At 42.6% G+C, this 22,372-nt stretch overlaps 1 protein-coding gene across 1 annotated transcript in view; it reads left to right on the forward strand.

The window, feature by feature from the left end:
* Positions 1–22,372, forward strand: part of MED10 (mediator complex subunit 10) — a 29,284-nt gene that overhangs the window by 1,329 nt on the left and 5,583 nt on the right. The window contains exons 2-3 of the mRNA XM_032957526.2: positions 15,084–15,167; positions 16,387–16,489. Of these exons, the coding sequence (XP_032813417.1) occupies positions 15,084–15,167; positions 16,387–16,489 (187 nt within the window). The remainder of the gene's footprint in view (positions 1–15,083; positions 15,168–16,386; positions 16,490–22,372) is intronic.

The raw sequence follows: 22,372 nt of genomic DNA on the forward strand, positions 1-22,372 counted from the left end.
ACACCATGCTAGTCAGTGCGTGCTGTTGAAGGCGAGGAACATAGAAGTGCAGTTCCTTACCCATGCTTCATGCTACACCATGCTAGTCAGTGCGTGCTGTTGAAGGCGAGGAGCATAGAAGTGCAGTTCCTTACCCATGCTTCATGCTACACCATGCTAGTCTGTGCGTGCTGTTGAAGGCGAGGAGCATAGAAGTGCAGTTCCTTACCCATGCTTCATGCTACACCATGCTAGTCAGTGCGTGCTGTTGAAGGCGAGGAGCATAGAAGTGCAGTTCCTTACCCATGCTTCATGCTACACCATGCTAGTCAGTGCGTGCTGTTGAAGGCGAGGAGCATAGAAGTGCAGTTCCTTACCCATGCTTCATGCTACACCATGCTAGTCAGCGCGTGCTGTTGAAGGCGAGGAGCATAGAAGTGCAGTTCCTTACCCATGCTTCATGCTACACCATGCTAGTCAGTGCGTGCTGTTGAAGACGAGGAGCATAGAAGTGCAGTTCCTTACCCATGCTTCATGCTACACCATGCTAGTCAGTGCGTGCTGTTGAAGGCGAGGAGCATAGAAGTGCAGTTCCTTACCCATGCTTCATGCTACACCATGCTAGTCAGTGCGTGCTGTTGAAGGCGAGGAGCATAGAAGTGCAGTACACTTTGCAACAAGTCGCTCTTCGCTGGACCGCCCTCTTGATTCCAGATGCGCTTCAAGCCACTGGAGCTATGCACTTTTAAATTATCTAAACTGAAAACGAATCTCTTTAGAACTGCTTAATTGTGTGTTTGTTTGTACTTTCCCCGCACCTATTAGCGCGTACGTGCAATTAGACCCGCAACCTGTAACGTCTGTCATGGTATGGTGATCGCTTATGCAAGTAGCATCCAGGCTGAAGGCCCCCGCTTAGCTTCCAAATATGCCGAGATCTGACGCATTCCGAGTGATTTGGTCATAGGCTAAACGAATACAATGTACTGCATTTGTATCAGTACATCAAAATGTGAGCCGTCCAGACAAATGTTATCTAACTGCTAGATTGCTAGGGAATAGCGGCACGGCAATCTTTATATTGACCCTGTGGGGAGTTTCCAGTATTTTCCCTGTGCGTGTTTTTCCGGTACTCCCGATTTCTTCCCACATGAAGCCAGACATTAATAGAAGTGACCAACTTCCAATGTCGACCCCTCGTGGCTCTCTGTGTGTGTGTTTTTATTGGTGAATATAGGGCTTTTATAGTCAATGTATTTGACCAAGAAAATAGGACCAATTTCAACCTGAGTCGTCAAAAATCGGGCATTTAAATACTGCTGGGCTGCCTGATGTTATTGGTAAGCTCACAGAAACTGCATGGCCTCTTCAGCACAAATGGGCCTATTCAGCTGTACCGCATTGTAACAAATTAAAAAAAAAAACGTTCATCTCTGGAGGATTGTTGGTTATAAAATAGACATCCATATTAAAAAACACATTACAAAGCATTTAAATGTAACAGCATCACAAAACTGTGGAAGTTGATAGAGGCACACGGGAGAAGAATACAACTGCATTGCAACGTACATTTGGACCGTCAGTCAGAAGTAGGGGAATTCTTAAGCCTGGACCTAAAGAGGATGATAAAGCCGTCCAGGCGGCCATGTGGGACTCCAAATATTGCGGACGGCAGAAGAGAGAGCGAGTTTGACTGGGAGATTTGCAGGAAACCTTATACTGACCACGTTCATGATTAACAAACCAGTATACCTAACAGTTACGCGCAAGAGTCCTTCAGCATTAACTTGCACTTTTCTTGAACATTTGAAAGTGAAGTCTATAAAACAACCTATTTTGGAGATATTCCTCGGCAGCACAGAGGCGTGTATCTCATTAGTAGTCCACCGACTGAATACCCAAAGTACATCATTCTTTAGGGCACTTACCATTTTAAGCATTTTACATCACACTTGCGCATTTCAGCTGTTTTCAGATTTTCCTTCACGAGAAGTGTCAATGCACAAGGGTGTCTCGCACAGCATGACGTTCTGTTCACCAATGCCTTGGAAATACCCACACTGGTTTGTACAGCCGTGACTTTATTTAATGCAGGAATTTGCCAGATGTTGACACTTTCACTGCAGAATGTTTCAGCGCCTGAATTTGTATGGTCATCTGGCTAATAAGAGCAGGTTATCTTTGAATGAGTGGTAATGCAAATTTCTGGTCTGGAGCATCCAGAAATAGCTGATGGGACAAAACTGGAAAATAACAATCCTAAAAGTATATCTAAAATATATCTAAATATTGATAGTATATCTAAAATAGATACTCATTGTGCTAAATATTTCACTTGCTCATTTGTGGTGAGTTGTGGTGTGTTGATTTAGCTAGGCACCAATATCATCACGCCAATTTCTGTACAGTGATCAAGTTAAATGTATACTCTTTGGTTCTATTGGGTAAAGTCACATAGGTGACTTTACCCTAGCAGTCACGAAAGCTTTAAATCTAGAAGTTAAATGTAGTCCTGAAATTGCTTGATTATGCCTTTGCTGGAGGAAGAGCCTCCACTTCGGGGAGTGCTAGAGAGCCCCTCTGGGGAGGATATTCTGGCCTTATCTTCCACGCTGGCCAGGCATCTTAGAAATGGTGGAGGTATCCACACTTGGCCCCGCCACGCGCGTATTTGCTGATCGACTAAACATTGATGTTAGACTGCTTGGTGGACGGGTGGGCGGTCGGGGATTTAATAAGCTTGCCCATTTCAAATAGCATGCCAGGAGATCAAACCGGCGACCTCTATGTGAATCATTACACTTTGGCAGTGTCGTGATGTTAATATATTGACTGTTTGGTATATATGGGATTTGGCAGGTGATATCGCTAGAAGCCATCATGGCTGATTAACAAGGATAGTGACAGAATAGCAACCAAAATTATGAGAATGGGCCAGAGGATGACCATCAAGAAAATGGAATGATGATATCAATTAATATGCAAGAGTAATTGTAGCGTTGCAGGAACATGAGGTATGGTGATTCCCATTGGAAGGCCTTCATCCAATAGTGTCTGGATAAATGGGTCATGATAGCGATGATGGAGTTACGGGACATCTGAAAATTGTTTAATATCAACAGCCACTGGACTGCTGCAATGTAGCTTTACAGTAAAACTCATATCCTTAGGTTTTCAAACACTGATATTATTTTGTACAACATTTGAGGGTCCTTATTCGTAACATTGTTGACTGAGCTTTGTATAACAGGCCACTGCTGAGAGTCAACCAAAACCAGTCCAGAGTGTCTGTATAAACATATGCTGCTGAATAACATGTGACCAGAATCTAAATATAGTTTTGTTTTTACGTAGTTTAACGGAGCATTTTCACTTAAACAGTATAATGTATACACAAGTATATGCAGTAACGCACAAGGGTTTGTTGTAACATATAAATAATTGTTCCTGAAAGAACAAAGGTGCCTCCTCATCTCTAGCGAGCGCTTTGAACAGAGCGTGCCGTAACTGCATGTTCATTTTTACGATTTGTTTCGATTGTAAACTTTTATGGCAGCATGATAATGTCTCGTCTATAGACACATCTTAAGCCCGTTTATTCTATGTAGCTCGCCTTCCCTTAAATTATAAGTGTACATTATTAACTAGCTTTACTACCCGGCTTCGCCCGGGACTTGGATTCACGACGCCCGGCTGCCTTTATCTCCCCAGTGGTGATGTTGACACACCACACCAGTTACTCGTTTGAGGCTGAGTCGACCTAGGGGAGGCCCAGGACCGGTTCAAATAATCGTCACCGGTGGTGGCCGTGAGTGGGAATCGAACTCGGGTCGCCAGGTTCGTAGCGCAGCGCGCTAACCACTACACTACAATGCGTTACGCTTCCACACAGACACACACATACACACACACAGACACACATACACACACACAGACACACATACACACACACAGACACACATACACACACACAGCGCGCTAACCACTACACCACAATGCATTACGCTTCCACGCAGACACACACACATACACAAAGACAACAAAGATCCCCCATATAGCCTTAACAGACTGTAGGGGCAAGTGCTGTTAGCGAGCACCTATGAAGGCCGGAACGGTACACGAGGGGGTGGGTGGCCAGCACCACGCCCGACCGCCTTTGTCTCCCTAGTGGCGATGTTTACACACCGCACCAGGTACTCATTTGAGGCTGAGTCGACCTAGGGGAGGCCCGGAACCGGTTCAGATAATCGTCACTGGTGTTGGCCGTGAGCGGGAATCGAACCCGGGTCGCCAGGTTCATAGCGCAGCGCGCTAACCGCTACACTACCGCTCCCCACACACACATACACACACACATACACACAGACATACACAGCGCGCTAACCACTACACTACAATGCGTTACGCTTCCACGCAGACACACACACAGACACACACACAGCGCGCTAACCACTACACTACAATGCGTTACGCTTCCACATGCGCGGGTCACGTGACAGATTTGACGTCACAGGTCATTGCCGTGCAAAATATATATGCATTATTGAGCTCCCCCCCCCACCAAAAAAGTGTATTTTTATAATTTTTGCATGGTGTACAGTCTGGAAAGTAACCCACATGGCAAATTTCAAGTGTGTTGCATGTCGGGAAGTACGCTAAACATTTTGAACAGACACACATAATCACAACTTTGCCTTTTATATATGGAGAAAATACAATGGTGGTTAACGATCCCATCATTCCATTCTAAAGTGAATGCAGTTTCATGCTGGTGGAACGGATTAAATATCAAATTTGAATAATACCTGCACGTATTATGTTTAATATATACTATAATCATCCTGTTATATCGGAAAGCATCTCTGAATTTTAAGATGTTTTTCAGGGAGGTTCCGAATTGGGATATTTTTACGAATTTAATATGCAAGTACAATAAAGTTAATATTCTCAAAATACTCGTTTTCCTGAATAGAGGACATTGGATCTTCTCAAATTGTGCACCTATACATTGACAAACAGTTAAATATATCAAATAGAGTTTTCACTTTCGGAGATTAATCAAATGTGTGACTAATCATTTTTTGGGTAGATCGCTTAGGTAAAAAATGTGTCTAATCCTTGCTTCACCCGACATAGTCAATTAAGAAAGTTGTCATGTGAACAAACGTGCCAGTGTATTACTGCTTCAGCACATCGGTGTGTTGGAGAGAAATCCCGCAGAATTAACAATTTGGTACAACGTATGCATGCATGTATATTGTACTTCTTTTGTACCGTACGTAGCTGAACGTGCTAATCGGTGGTGCAAAAAAACGTTGCGATGAGAAAATGTCATTGTCCTCCAGTCTTGAATGTAAATAGGTGATAATAGGGTTTTTCCCCTTTTTTCTGGCGACAAAACCGAAACATTTTGCAAGGAATCATGTTTACATTAACCACAATACTTGCAGTCAGAATACAAACAATACACAACACTCTGATAAGCTGTCTCTGGTGTGGACCAATCAGTTTCAAGTACACAGGAGTCTTAAAGAATGGTGATTATTTCGCAAAACAGCATGAATTATCAGTGTTGTTTTTTGTCTGCATTTTGACTGCAAGTACAGGTAGTCCCCGACTTACGATATTTCGATCTTACGATGGCGATAGCGATATGACAGAATTGCAAAATATTTTTAATTTTGCTTGGCAGGCAAACGCAGCAACGTTACGAGGTACGGTACTGTAACTTTATCATCGCCATTCTCCTCTTCCGACAACTAAGTTAATGTAGCCATCAACAACCCAACATGGTTCAAGTATGCAGACGACGGACAGAATCTTGGTGAGCACAGTAGAATATGATACGTTGCGATACGTTCACTGCATGTATGATACATAGCTTTAGCGATTTCATTTTAGGGTTACCACGGTATGATACATACGTTCAATGCATGTTAAAAGTGTTCATAGCGGATAGGGTTGTTTCCTGAAAAAAGCTTTCTATGAAATTGCAGTTCATATAGGTAGGCTAAGAATTTAGCTTGTTTTTTACTTAAAATTTTACTGTGCAATACAGTATTGTAATTAATAAATACATACACTACATAGTTTATACAGTACGGTACTGTAAATTGCTCTGTTTTGCTAAATTATCACCATTCTTTAAGACTCCTGTGTAGGCTAGGCCATTTTCGACTTGCGATATTTTCGACTTAAGGATGGGGTCTTCGTAACACACCTCCATCGTAAGTCGGGGACTGCCCTGTATCGTAAGTCGGGGACTACCTGTAATGTGGTTAATGTAAACATAATTCCTTGCAAAAGGTTTCAGTTTTGTCGGCAGAAAAAGGGGAAAACCCCTATTATATTTTGGCACTGGCAAAGGAGGCCTCGTGATGTAAATAGGTGGTTTGTTCTTATCAATGTGCATCCGCAAATGTGCAGGAGGTGGCAGGAAGCGATACTTAGTCCATGTATTTGTGTCAATTATGTTTTCTTATTTTACAATTTGTAACTAATGTTAGACATGGTAATATAAAAGTAACCTTTGTGCGTGCACATTGACATCAGACCACCTATATCCTTGGTTCTTTCGGTAAAGTCACATGACTTTACAGAAAGAACCAAGAATATGAATCCCTGCAGTCACGAAAGCTTTAAATAAAAAAATCAGACCACCTATTTAAGGTCCAAGACTGGAAGACACGTTTACAATTCTGGCACCTGCCTGACAATGCTGACTGTAGCTATCAGCGAAACGTTCTACCCAATTGTTAAATGTTGTGAGATTGCTGTCCAACACACCAGTGTGCTGAAGCAGTAATACATTGGCACGCTTGTTCACATTACAACTTTATTAATTGGCTGTGTATGGTGGAGGAGGGATTACGACACATTTTACTTAGGTGATTGACCCAAAATGTATTATGAATCAGAATATTTATTGCATAAGCTTACGTGTTACATTTATTTTATCTTCAAGTATTATCATTACTCTGGCCTAAATCCAAAGTACGGAAGTAACACAAAACTATAGTATATGTAAAATACAGTATTTAATCTGCACCATGAATATGGCTTCCTAGGTCTACTTCACAGTAAAGGTGACTTTGTGAAATCGTTGACTCGCTTTTGCTTAATGTGCATTGATGCTCTGTCCAAAGCTCTGCTATTTTATTATTGTCAGTAGTGTGTTTTCTGTTTTCACTTTAAAAAAAATCAAATACGACCTTGCAGTTGAACAATAGGAAAGCGAATTGTGAATTCTCTGCAAGAAAATTTGACTCTTGCTGCATGTTAATCCACGGTGGCCATAATGTACCTTTGTGGAAATGCACCACTGCTTTGTAATGACGAACGTGTCGCAACACAGCCCCGTATAAAGCGCTATTTCCAGCGGTGAGTGACACAGAAGGTGTGATTCCCATTGCGGTAGAACATGAAATTAACTTCAGATTATTTGTCGTCATCTCCGCAAGGTGTTGCATGCACCCTTAATTAAAACACAATATGCGGGTAGACATTTAGTCGTACGCATTGACCGATTTTTTCAAATTTAAACTACCCATGGCCTCGTAACCTGGAATGTCCACTACTCGTGGAAATAGAAATGACGACCGCCCCACACTTGATTCTAGATTTGAAGCTTTCGTGACTGCAAGGATCCATACTCTTTGGTTCTATTCGGTAAAGTCACGAGCACAAATCAGATTTGAAACACGGCAGAACGAATTCTTCTGCCGTAGCTGATCATTTTTACAATGCTGTGGGGGATTGCGATATAATTTTCTCCGATACCAAGGTCCTTTGCAAACCGACAGGTTATCATCAGAGATTTGTCCACGAGGCAATTCAGATTTACAAACACAGACACAATTTAAACCGAGAAGATGGTTTCAAATTAAGCAACCATTGGAAAGATGTTCTAAATCGAACCAAACATTAAACTAATTTTCAATGGTACAGTATATTTATTGTAGTAGTGGCACTCCAAACTTCCAAGGTGGTGTATTATCATCTTATGCTAATTCCAAGCTCTGTCAGTAGTACGTTTTATGCTAATTTCCTTTGTCAAGGCGTTTACTGTTTACCCCCTCACAGCTTAAAAGGAGGCGACCAGCGCTTGGCTTTCTTCACTCCAACGCTGTCCGTTGGACAGTTTGGTCCCTTCACCTGATGAAGGCCGCTTGTGTTGTGGCCGAAACGTCGTGATTTTTGTTTTATTTTTTACCTACGTGACTTTGCCGAATAGAACCAAAGAGTATGCCCCACACTTGCTTGAGCGGCGAGAGGCTTTGGATAGGGGGGGAGCCTTTAAGAAAAGCCCTCTGAAAACCTTCATGCTATGCCACAGTGCAGCTTTTTGAGTGGTTACCAATAATAATGTTTGTGCAACATTGTGGCTTTATATGCGTTTAAAAGGTGAAGATTGGTGCATGTGGAGAGGTGCACTTGACTCAAGTTTGAAAATCCTCAATTAAAACAGCTCGTACAAAGAAATATATAAATAAGCACTTGGCATGTAAATCATACATGGCTGCTTCTATCTGCCTATCACTCAAGGCTGCCTGTTCTATTTCCCATAATGTATTCTAATGGCTGAGTTACAGAATTACACTACAATGATCTTCTACAGCCTGTAAAAAGGCACGGTTGTTGGAGCTCTTCCCACAGTCTGAAGGTTACAGGTTGAAGGGAGGTGCCCGCTTCTCCTGTGTGACGTTTAGATGAGTTTGAGTGTTCGCCACTCTTCTTGAGGGAGCTCAAAAGCCAGGTGGTTCTTCACTGGGGTTGGTGATGAGGCTCTTGCCTGTAGTGAAATATGATCAAGCAGTCCCCATGACCAACATTGCTTGGAGAGACTTTCATTTAGCAGTGGATTAGTAAAGGGTTATAACATCACACTGATTGATCGCAGTGTGGTGTTCACAGCACCAGTTTGTACATATTTGATGGTTTGATTCTTACCACTATCTAGGTGTCTGAGGTATCAGATGTTAAGCACTGCACGACGCTATAATCTTGCGCGTAAAATTTCATCGTGTAAATTTAAAATGACGAAAAGTATTACGAACAAGTACCTTCCTCTATATCTAGCTCTGTGGTGCCGTTGTTAGATCATTTGACTCGCAATCGAAGTAGGTGTTTTCATATCCCGCTGAGCAATCGATTCGGTTCTCTGCGGCAAACTTGAATTTTATTAATATAAATACACCCTCTTTCTGAAATAGTTTTTTTGCTTCTTCAAATTGCCGTACCACTTTACGTGAAAGAAAAATTGGCCATCTTTTATAGAGACTCGCCTATTCATGGATATGTGGAATATGCACATTTAAGTAGCGAGCCATTTTGGTATTTGTAAGAGATAACAGCTTTACTCGTGTACCTATTTATTCCTCGGTAGACTGTCAGGGGATTTAAGAAACATTTGGCCTCCCCCACACACCTCTGATTAGCACGGTTTTCTACGTACGGTGCAAAAGGAGTTGGACATATACTTAGTATGAAATTAGTTCAAATTTCATAGAAATCTGATGTAATTTTTATGGATTGACCCACGACATTTATCCATAACCCCTTGCAGAAGGGGATATGAACGTAAATGGGCTGCCACCGCCCTGATTAAAACAAAACAAACGTTGACTTTGATGGCAGCCATGCGTGTTGATTATTTCCTCTGTTGGTGGAGAACATTCACAGCAATCAGAAATTTGCTCGGAGAACGCTTCAATGTAATCCTGACTCTTTTAGAAATGCTGCTCAAAGGAGGTAGCAGCTGACAGCTCCTGCACACGTTGCGTGAAATTCGCGTGTCTATATCTCTCGACGCTGGCAAAATCCGGGAGGGATTTTCACCGTTCATCCAGGACGTTATCACGCACTTAGTGGCGTTATCCTTTGTCTGCGTGTCGCAACATTACCCCGTGTCTCTTTCCCTTCTTTGCAAAAGCAGTTGTGCACACTTATCTCAATGACGCACATCAGTTCCAAAACGCCATGTGTTATTTTGGCGGTTGATACAAATTAATGTTGTCATCGCAATGCAAGGACGCATGTAGACACTGCACAAGAAGAAGGAAAAAAAATAATTCTGCTCTAGTAATTCAATCCGGTGATAAGACACTGGCCGGATGGCATGGCAGTTATACAACTCACGTCATGTCTGGTGGTCTCCATTTCAAATCCCATTCAAAGATAAACTCTTCATCTCTATAGCAGATGGGGAATATAAACATGCATATATTTTTGACAAGGTGAAACGTTACGTCAAAGTATCTCCCCGCTCTCGCGCTGGGGTAATTTTACAAACGTTGATATCACTCAACCGGTAGAAGAAGTTCAATATTCCATTTGTCGGATATTTGGACTTGCGACCTTCCAGTTGGGAGTCGACCTTCCCGAACTGCAACACCCACCCAGCCGTGTATAGTTAGGCAAGGCCCTGGGAATACAATCTTTACTCTTCAGAAGGCACTGTTGTTACACGTCTCTGTGGTGGTGTTTTTTGCAGGAAATGTTTTAACGAGCGAGCGTGCGTGCGTACGAGCATTGTCAGCACGCTTGTCGTCGGATCTGCTGGCAATAATTAGTTGGTTTTTTACCGCAGGTTGCTCGCACAGTAGCAGCTGCTGCCAATATTGTACGGTGCCAATGCACTTTCTATTGACAGACCCGCTGCATGGCAGATTGTTAATTCTCTTGCGGGGGGGTGGGGGGGGGGAGTTGGTGCGCTTGCGTCAGTGCGAAATATTTGACTGTCGACGATCTGCATGATAGCCTGGTGGCTTGGAGACGGGGGACCAATGTTTAACATTCCGGGCTATTGAACTTGATATCCGGCCACATCAATGAGCGTCATGCAGCAGTAGGGGCAATGAGTGTTGGTACGCCTTTACTAGGAACCTCTTGTAAGCGGTCAGCCTTTTAAAAGTGTTTTTCCTAGCGAGGACATTTGCGGGAACCACCGCATTGTGTTCATGGCGTGGCTGAGCTGCGCCTCTGGCTTGGAGTTCGTAACCCTTGCAGTGTGATGATTGTGAGGTTCGAATTGGCCAAACGTCGTCTGTCACCACGTTCAATCTAATATAACTCTCTTTCCTTTGCAGCTGTGTAATTGTAGGAATTGTATTGCAGACATTATTGAGTGTGGCTGAGAGGTGTGCTGCTCGGGCCATGGTGCTAAGTCTCAGAGCTTTGATGTGCTTGGTGTAAGCTCCGTTTTGACACTTACTGAGAGAGTGTTCCAAATGTGACGAGTTCAGTGGTTGCAGCCAAGTCATGAGTGATGCCTACGAAAAAAAATCCGTAAATGACTTCTAGACTGTCACGGCAAGGGCTGTGAGATAGTGCCTACAAACTGTCTGGAACTCCTTGCCTCCGGTCTTTCTCAGCTGTGTAGCCTCTTTCACCATTGTTAAACCGAGGTTTGATGCTTTCATACGTGCATTGCCTTTGTACTGTTCTATCTTTTGGCGTTCTCTGGTGCTGACATTGGTGAGACAAGGCCATGAAGAAGGCTGTCTGGTGTAGGCCAATCAGTTTCAAAGACAATGCCACATATCAGAAGGTGTTTGTTTGCATGTTTTGCCACAAGTACGTGTGCTTAATGCAGACTTGATGCCTTGCAAAAGCTATCTATTCGGTATTTGAATATCTTAACACCTCCTGTTTTTAACCCGTGGGCTTTCGCGATCAGTATTATTTATAACAAAGTTTTTGTTTTGGATTTACTCTCCAACACACCGGTGGGCTGAAGTAGTAACTTATTGGGACGTTTTGTTTACGTCACAATTCTTACTTGTTTGGCTGTGTCGGGTGGAGGTGGGTTACGACACATTCATACTTATGCGATCGAACCCAAAAACTTTTATTTTGGACCTGTGTTATTGCTAGAAAGGACAAAACCTATTCTTATAATTAAACTCAATTCAAGAATTTGTTACATTGCACTTCCAATCTTTACTCTAGCTTTCCTTGTTCCCCATTTCCTAATTTACGGGCCTTAGGGCCTTTACTTAGTAACTGTGCTAAAAAAATGATGACAGGATTCACAGGGAGCACACAGTTCTTGTGTTAAACACATTTAAAAGTAAATTCAATTGGTGAAATGTTTTACGTAAAAAATGTGAACCCCGCTAAAAAGAGCACGGGGAGATGCTGATCTACATTAGCAGTCGGCGATGGAAATTCTACCTTCCATTCTCGGTGGGCCAATTTCTTAACAGGGTAATCTCTGTTAATGAAATCATGAATGTTGATCCTATGTTTATATGGTGGGAAAGGCGATTTAAGCTCCCTTGTCTGACTGAACTTATGGGATATAATGAAAACGTTTCATAACATTAATCCTATATTGTACACATAAACAACATCGATATGCTGAATTAAATTGTACAATAATACAACAGACAACACACAATACAAACACGTCAATACATTTGACTCTAAATTTGGATGCTTTGTTTACCATGGTTGTGATGATGATAATAATGGGGCTGTGATGATGATACTACTTGGCCTGTGATGATGATACTACTTGGGTGGTCATCAGTGCACTTGTCGCTACACTTTCCCTGATTGCCTTCTCGTTTTTCTTTATGTAGCCGACTGTTGACTCGTTTACCGTGTAATGGCAGACGCACTATCACCACGATAGCAAGTTTATCCAACAACTCGACTTTTTTGAGCTAAACTCATCACCTTCTTTTCTCTCCCTTTTTTACTCTCGCTCTCAATTCCTCCACTCACTTGACGCTTGGACCCCCACAATCGAAATAAAAAAAACCCATCACAAATAAGGCGAAAAGTGGCATAAAAGGCACTTGAAGACCAACGGTTTCAGCATTTTCGATGACAGCCCCAAGGCCACCAACCCACTGGTGTGTACTATGCGAGTCCAGTAGCTCTCGCCCACGATGCAATGCCGCCGAATTGTGAACAGTCGAAACGGTCACATTGCGAATAGCGGAAGGAGAACGGCGCGAAATTTAAACTCGAATACAAATGTAAATTCGCGAATAAACGCGTTGTGCTAAAGAAAAAAATCCAACGAATGAAGACGTTTGACTGTATAAGGATTTATATTCCTCTTAGCTTGTGTACAGTTCGCTTGTGTGAGAGCTCTCTTGATAATGTTTAATGATTGCATGAGTAAAATGCCACTGTGCCATATACCCTCCTCCACCTGACGCAGCCAAACAGATACCGTTGTCACGTGAACAAATGTGCCAGTTTTTATTGCTTCAGCTCACCAATATTTTGGATTGCAATCCACAACATTTAGCAATTTGCTACGATGAAAGCCGATGTATTAAATTTAAAATAACAAAAATAAAACAATAAAATTATCACGACGTTTCGGTCGCAACACAGGCAATCATCATCAGATTGCTTGTGTTGCAATCGAAACGTCGTGAGAATTTCATTTTTTATTATTTTATTATTTCCCTTCTACGTGACTTTACTACGTGACTTTACTATAAAACCGGGAGCAAGCGAGGGCTTTACCATTCTGGCGAATTGCCCGATGATGCTGGATGTATTTACCAGTGAAACGTCGTACTCAAACTGTAAATGTGGATTCACTCTTCAACACACCGGTGGGCTAAAGTAGTGAATTATTTGTCTTTTGTCAACGTGACACTTTTTTTGCTGATTGGCCGTGTCGGGTGGTGGAGGGTTACGACACATTTATAAATAAACGCGATCTAACCCAAAAACCTTTATTATGAATAATATTGGTCGCGAAAGCCTACGTGTTAAACTTTACTGAAAGAACCAAGAATATGGATCCCTGCAGTCACGAAAGCTTTTAAATCGAAATTTATTAACGTTAAGGTCAGATTTCTGTTTACTGTATTTATATTTCTTTGCCGTTCCAGGGTTTGTTGCTATTAATTGCCCATGCAAGATGCTTTGCTTTGTACGTAACTCCCAAAGTGTGCAGAAGTTGTCCGGACATCACTGTTCGGCATGCTTGGTAGGATTGTCTAAAAGTGCTGTCCGATACCCTTTAGTCGCTTTTCATGCAGATAGTTTTCACAGTCTGATGCAAATGTAACTTGTATGTGTAGTTCAATAATTCTCCAGTCCGAAATAGTTGGAAGTGTACTTTGCCTGCTGCTTATGTCAAGTGCATCTGATGCAGTTAATTTAGTGATTAATAGTCTCGGCTTCATGAACAATAAATCCATTAGCCAACCTGACGTGGGATAGATGTTTATGCAAATGGGAGCCTTTTCAAGACGCAGAATCAATTTTTGGTTTAATTTTGGATAGACTTTTTTTAAGGAAAAAAAATCCTGTTGCTGGTATAACTGGATGCGGCTAGTTGACGTTAAGAGACCTGTTTAAGTGAGTGTGGGATTGTTGTTGATCGTTATTTGTGGCCTTGAGTGAGGTCATGAGTGGAAATTACACATTCCCATGGATGGCTGTAAGTCGCAACGTAAGAAAGCCACTCTTGAGTTGCCACAAAGTTTGTGTAATTTTTAGGGACCCCACTCCAAAGGATATATGTAAATGGTGGTGGTGGTTTTGTGAGTCAACCACTGGCCAATGTTTGAACGTGGAAACTTCAGACTGTTTTCCATTTGCTGTTACCACAGCACCACCTGGTCAGTAGTGTTGTGGCTTTGTGGGTTTAATGTCTGATACAGACAGTATTGCTGAGCTCCTGAATTTGAATCGCTTGCTACTATAAAGAGGAAAAAAAGTGTTTGATCACTTTTTGGGCACGAATGCAAACAAATAAAGACATCGTTGGTTTTGTCTGCACGATGGTTTATTCATAGCTTAGTTTAAATGTATTAAATCAGCGAGAGGTTTAAAGTTTAAATCCTGTTTTGGGAGTGTATCAGCCCAGAATACGTCCGCAGTTAATAAAATGAGAGAACCACGATATTTGGGCACTCGACAAAAGCGTTTGCCCTGTGGATAGACAGGTCCCCATTATAGAAATGTGGAATTCCTCTCGCTGGCTTCAGAAACTCCCAATGGAGACTTGTGCTCACCGCTTGCCCGTTTGAGCGGGAGGGACGCCGTGCCTGTGTGGCTCCGGGACCTGGGGTTGCCAATTGAAATTGTAATGCGCCTGGTGGGTGTTTTTTTCCTTTCTTCTGCAGGAACACAATGATCGGCGGGCTGCAGGAGATCGAGAAGTGCCGGCAGTCTCTTCACGACGTGCACGTACCGTTGGAAGTCTTTGAGTACGTTGGTGCTCTCGCACGGAATTGCATTGCGTCTGGCCATACTCGCCGTAATCTGCCATACAGAGTTTTGAGTAATAGCACGTCCAGTTTTGACACTGGGAGTAAAATGTATTTTTGGTGCGTGAAGTGCCACGTTACCTTGAAAGCCATGAGTCATATTGATAAATGCTGTCAGCACTTGTTTTAAAGACAAGTCGCAGAGCATGTCTGAACTAGAGATTTACATTGTATCTGCACTTGGAACTACTGTTAAAAAAACCCAAAACAAACTTAATTCAAAGCATAGTGTTTTTGTTCCAAAAGTAAATAATCAGCATCCTATAGTTCAGTAGTGTACCTTACAGCCCCTCCCCCCCCCGCAGAACCTGAGAATCACATGACCATTCCTTGGCTAAGCATGCGTCGGTTATTTCTGCCGTCCAAACACAATGTGGAGCACATTGATGCTCGTGTTATTACACAGTTAAGTCTGATGCTCAATTTATGTTGGTTAAATGTGTAAAATATCCAGTATCACAGCTTACCTTGGAGCGATGAACTCTACCGTCTCGACCAAGTTTAGTTTCAACAGATTGAGTTGATAAATCTATCATTTGGCTAAAGAAAATCTGAATATTGCAATTTTAACTCCTTATTGGAGGTTGACTCAGCAATCAATCATCCAGTGGTTTATCATTTTAATCCCACTGTGGGCTGTCATCAGTGGTCTTCCTATGGATAGACCAGTCTATGTCATTGGTTTATGGAATTTACACTGGGGGCTCAAGGCTGCTAATAAAGGATGAACACTATACTACTCTTGCTTGAGCAGGCAGACTCTTTGAATAATTAAAATAAGCCTTTCGTTCGAGCGAACATTGATATTGTAATGAAAAAACTTAACTCCGTTAAAGAGAAACTTAGAAAAAATATATTGAAATTGAAATCTATATTGCATTTAGTGCCGGAACAGCCAGTGTCACCATTATCTGTACAATCTTCATTCGATTAAATAAATTCGTCTTTGTGGAAGGTTAGCATTGTATCATCCTATTGAAAAATGTACCTGCCATGGGAATGTGGAATTTGCACAGCTAAATCGGGGCTGCCAATGGAGGTGAGCGCTGCCGCCCCTTTGCTTAATTGAGCAGGGACACGTTTTTTTACTTTTGGCGCGAACATGAGTAGCGCTGCGTTGGCGGGCGCTGGAGCAGAATTTCTTTGACCTTTGCCACAGATACATCGACCAGGGGAAGAACCCCCAGCTCTACACCAAAGAATGCCTGGAGCGTGCACTCGCGAAGAATGAGCAGGTCAAGGGCAAGATCGACGCCATGAAGGTCAGGAGACGCAGCAGGGCTTAAACATTCATCTAAGGGGAGGATATCGCACGTGTTGGCGACATTTGTGTAATTCTAGATTTGAAGCTTTCGTGACTGCAAGGATTCATACTCTTTGTTTTTTTCGGTAAAGTCACGTTTCGGAGGCAAACACAAGCCACCTTCATCAGGTGTGAAAAAGGGCACAGCAAAATAACTGTAGAGAGAGAGAGCTATTTGTGATGATAGACTGTTATATAGAGTAAGAGGAGGGGGAGGAGCCAGGGAGGGCGGGCGCAGCATGGGGGGGGGGGGGTTGTGGGAGGAGCCAGGAAGGTGAAGCTCGTCCTAGAAAACATCGGAGCCACGGATGGGGGTGTGGGGGACGCGGAGTGGCGGAGAGTAGCGGTTGAGGTTTAACATGGTTAATCACATCTTTCCAATGACATGTAACCAGTTAAAATCTATTGAGACCACTGTCTCTCCTACAAGAGTGACTTGGTTCAACAAGTGGCAAACAACACCACCAACAAACATTACATTTATGTTGGGGGACAGCCAAACAACCCAAAGCAAAAGCCTATCAAAAAGGGGTAAAGGTGAGAGGAGCGTGGGAATACGAGCGAATGCCAGGTAAGAGGAACTGAAAGGAACAGAAAGGCACATTGTGCAAACCCAACAAAACGCACCAAATTCAGACCACGCTGACCTCTGTGGCCGCCTCAGTCATACTGGTCGCACAGACGATCAGCACGGTTGGCTACTTACGATGCGAAAGAAGTTCAACATACATACAGACTTGGTGAACTGTGCCCTCTTCTTGGTTCTTTCAGGTAAAGTCACGTAGAATGGAAATAAATACTAAAAATAAAATAAGATAAGATTTAAATTTTGATTTAAAGCTTTCGTGACTGCAGTAATTCATATTCTTAGTTTTTTAGGTAAAGTCACGTTGAAGGGAAACAACAAAATAATAAAATATATATAAAACAATAAAAAATTCTCACGACGTTTCGACCATAACTCAAACGGTCGTCTTCAGGTGTGTTCGCATAAATTAATTTTAAAACGGCGCATTTATTTATTTATTTAAAACGTTTGCGCCACGCGCAACGATTTGGCAGTTTACCCAGGACTAGTCCATCTATATTCTGAAAAGAGGAGGGGGGAGACGAAATTTTTTATAATGTATGCTGTCTGAAAGCCACTGTAAGCGTGAACAATCAATTAAGACCTGAAATGGTTTATCAAATCTTTCCAATGATTGCTAAGATAGAATAAGATAAGATTTGTTTTATAAGATAAAATGTTTTATTATTTTATTTCCATTCTACGTGACTTTACCGAAAGAACCAAGAAGATGAATCCCTGCAGTCACGAAAGCTTTAAATCGAAAAATTGGTGAACTGCCTTGACTGTACGGAGCGAACCAAGTACCTGTTACCACAAGTACAGTTTATTTCACTGAACTAGGTGAGAACTCAAGAGACCAGGATAGTCTCGTTTGCAAGAATGTCCTATGGAATTAAGTCTGCCAGTAGCAGGTGATGATTTTCCGCCGTGTATAATCCCGTTTGAATAATTTGCGGGTAATTAGAACATTTTTGAAATCTTGACGCCCGTACACAATGATGTCACCAGGGATCTTTAACTTCCGCTGAGTAAAACAGGTGGCATATAGTATTATTATAATCTGGATTGTCTCATCTAATCTGGGCTGTCTCGACTGCACCGATGCCATTTTTCACTTATTTAGCATCTGAACGTGATGCATCCCTGTTAGAAAAAATCAGTAGCTGTGCATATTTATATCTTGGGTAAGAGGAATCTTTAAAGGGAAATCTTGATGGGAGAGTGAGGCTAGGGTAGAATACTACAGGCAGAGAGGGAAAAGGATGAAGCTTTATTGTACAGGACGACAAAATCATCATGTACAGACTTTGTAGAAGAGGAAAGTCATCTGCTTGGATTGAATTGAGTAGAAAGAGTCAATCGTTCAGACAGCCAGGGGAGGTTCAGGACCACAGACGCAGCAGAGGAGGAGGAGCAAATTCCACAAAGCAGAGGTTGACTGGAGGTCTCAAGAGAAGGTGTTGGTTGCTGGAGCGAAGGCAACAGGGAGGGGAGATGGAAAGTGATGAGAGGCGAGAGGTAGTGGAGTTGAAATCAAGGAAGATCTTGAAGACCGAGGTTGATTCGGTAATTTAATCCAGGATTTCACTGGGTCACCACAACCACTTTATTTGCTACATCTACTTTCTCCAATGTCTATCTAGCACTGCTTTGTCTCTGCTCACGTGAGTGTCAGTCATTCTCAGAAACTGTTATAGGCATGGTATGATTCACACTCCCCCTCCCCCCTAGCGTTTTGATGATTTTTTTGTCACAATTAGATTCAAGTACCAAATAGTTCGTCTAATTTGTATTGATTCCATTTTTCCCTTTTGTTTGCACAGTTTTTGGCTATGTCCTTGGCTTCGATATAACATCGTGTACTGTGCGTATAATTAGCAAAAACTCGTTAATATTTCCTACGCGCATTGTGAGCATCACGATCGATCTTAATCAATGAATCGACAGATCCTCACGGTCCTCATTGCGCCCCTTAATGTTGCCTCCACTCTCTTGCGGGCGCCAATCCCACGCTTGGCTGGCACTCATTCGGGCTGCGTGCAGCTGCCCCCGCTGCAGGCCGACACGTTTCCCCTCCTCTCCGTCCACTCTCACAAATCTGCTTTCGTTCATCTGTCTCTCCAACCTCGTGTGGCCCAGCCGGGGTCATCCTTTCTCGGGTCGCGAAAAGTTAGTACCAGTTAGTGGGAAGTCAACAGTAGTTGTGCTTTTCAATGACTAGCCCCTCTGCCAAATTAATGTGGAATTTTTTACCGCTAGCTCAGGCTCCACCAATGAGAATGAGCGCCACCCAATGCTCCCTTGATACTTTGACCTTTTTTTAATCATTTCCATTTATGAATTTTTCTTTGCAAGGTTCACTAGCTTTGTATGATTTTTTTTTTTACATATTCATGTTGGTGTGTGTCATTTTTCCTATTGGGGATTTGTGTTATGATGCACACATAATGGCCTACTGTTGAGAATGATGTTCAATGGGTGTTTAATGTCCACATTGCAATCAATTGTTTGGTTCGGTGATGAAAGCCTGATAATAAATAATGAAACTATGTATGACTCGTGTCTCGAAACCCAAGCGTGGAAATAAAACGTTTGACCCCTATTTGTCAATAATGTCAAATAAACCCCCAAGGTTGAAGAGTGACTCATGGCATTGATGCTCACGTCGATTTGGTAAGCCATCAAACTCCAAAAAGTTTAATCCCCAGGTAGTGATAATGATCGACCACGTGGCTCTGGTCAGCGATCGACTCCCAATCGGAAGGTTCAACGGTTAAATTCTTGGCTTGTGGTCGTGTACGGACTATATTATCCCTCCTCCTGAGATTGGTAAAATAAGCGCCACCTTCTAGCGGGTAAAGTCTTCGTCATCCCATGGAGAAGCTGGCGCCTGCTGTAATAATGTCAACTCATTTCCACCGACCTGGTGGAGGCCACCGATGGAGACATGAGCACATGGGACTTATTTCTAAATTGAGACGGATATGCTTAGGATTTATTTGCAGTCGAAGCAAAAGCTGTTTTCATTTGCGGCCAGTGTGATGGTTTCTGCACTATCCTCTCTAATTGCACTCTCCCCTTCTGAAAATAGTGCATTTCGCACCAAATTCAGCCCCCATGGTCAGTCACCTCCGTGGGCTGGAATAGAAAAGCGGCAGAGACGGGGCACGGCAAGGCGTAATCTCCCGTGGAATAATCAATGTTGTGTGCTCTGCGCGCACGTGGGCGCGTGTAATTTATTCGCAAGGTCATAAGCAATTTCACTCAAACCTTATTGTTTCCAAGTTAGCGTTTGGCTCCTTCTAAGCCAGTGAATTACCTATTAAATAATTCCTCTTGGTTTTTTTTTGTTTCTACAGCTTGATGCAGAAAGCAAAGGTGTTGGCCCAGTGAAACGCATAAAAATGACTTATACATTGGTATTGGGGAACAATGTAAAATTTCTTCGTCGAGTCCAGAGCAACATTTTCTGAAATAAATGTTCTTATTAATCCCGCGTGATCAGAGGGTTCTGGCTGAGTGGTGCGTTCATTATAGCATTTACGTAACAGCCGTTGGGTTCAGTCGTAGTCGGGGCTAGGTTCAGTCTGTCATTCATTTTGACTATAAAATCAGTGCTGCTGTGGGAATTAAATAGTGATTGGCCTACAGAGAATGTAGAATGTTTGCTGTTAGCTCATGGCCGCCCACAGAGATGAGTGGGGGAGCGGTAGTGTAGCGGTTAGCACGCTACGCTATGAACCCGGCTACCCAAGTTCGATTCCCGCTGATGGATAACACCAGCAACGATTATCTGAACTGGTCCTGGGCCTCCCCTAGGTCGACTCGGCATCATGATTACCTAGTGCAGTGTGTAAACATCCCCACTAAGGAGACAATGGCAGCCGGGCATAGTGTCGGTCTTAACATGTTCTCGCTAACATCACTTGCCTCAAAAGTTTGCTATGGCTATATCGGGAGATTTGCCTTTTGCATATATTTGCGTGTGTGTTTATATTCCGCGCAGTCCAATACTCTATTTTGGTCCAAATGGATGTTGCTGGTGTAAGAGCGCTTGATCTGCGATCAAAAGATTGTGACTTCATATCCTGGTCAGAGGTTGACTCATCCAAACGTTAGCGTGTTTGTTGAACTCTGTTGTTAGGCTGTACCGCTCATGCATTACTACTTGAATGTTGATGAGGAGGCCTGGCTGCTTGGCGGAATGAGCGCGGTGCAAAGGTAGGGATGGCTGGAGGATTAATGCGCTGTTGAGCGAAACGCTCAACTAGTGCACGTGATTTAAATTTGGGCAGAATGCCCCCATCCCTTGCCACCGGCGTTTATCCTTGCCTGCCTTGGCGTAAGCAGGCGATTGTCATAATGGTAATGCACAGCCTCTACAGATACCGAGCTGCTTTACTGCTGCCACCGACCTTAAAGATTGCCCCATCATGCCCGACTGTTTCTGGGTCTCTTAAGTATCGGGTAATTGTCAACTTCATTCGCAGTCTGTGGTCAGTGGAGGAACTTTGTACGTTTCCATGGCAGGTGCTGGTGTATGTTTTTTTTTTATCAGCTATCAGCAGCACAGCTATTGTTGGCTTCTCAGCCAACTGGTGCAGCATCCTCCAACTCTATTGGGATTAATTAATAATGCAATTAACTATATAAAAACAGGTGACAATATATTGGGATGAAAGTCTCAGTGGACTGTCGGCAATAAGGCATGGCCATATCATGACCTTGCATAATCTAATCAATGTCTAGTATTTAATCAATCAACACATCCCTTTTTTTTTTACAAAGACGTGTTGCCATACTTATTATATATGAGCGTCGTTATTAATGTTCTGCACTGAATATCCTTTCAAAAGAGATTATGGCTCAGATTGGAGTCTCGGTTTACAAGATGCAGTGATTGGCATTTGGTAATTTTTGGGGTCTTGTGGCTGTGACTTTTACACAATGGGGGGGGGGGGGGTCACTCTTACCAAATGCATCATACTGTATTTGTAACGTCTACTTTATAACTCTTGCTGTACTTTAGAAGTTTCTTGTAGAAATCATTGTTATCACTCGTGCTCATAGTGTTCTGTATTAGAACCCACCTTTGTATATCTTAGTAAATATATAACATATTGCAGTGGGCTTCCACCCAGCTAATTATAATGGACTTATGAGTCACCCTTCCCCTGCGATTGAATTTTATGATTCAAGGTCGTGATGTGAATCAGAATCACATTTTTTCCTGTCTTGTACAATTTTATCCTTGCCATTTGTCTACGTGTG

This window comes from Petromyzon marinus, chromosome 20 (genome assembly GCF_048934315.1).
Source record: "Petromyzon marinus isolate PM22_M1 ecotype Great Lakes invasive population chromosome 20, UKy_Petmar_22M1.pri1.0, whole genome shotgun sequence".
NCBI lineage: Eukaryota > Metazoa > Chordata > Hyperoartia > Petromyzontiformes > Petromyzontidae > Petromyzon > Petromyzon marinus.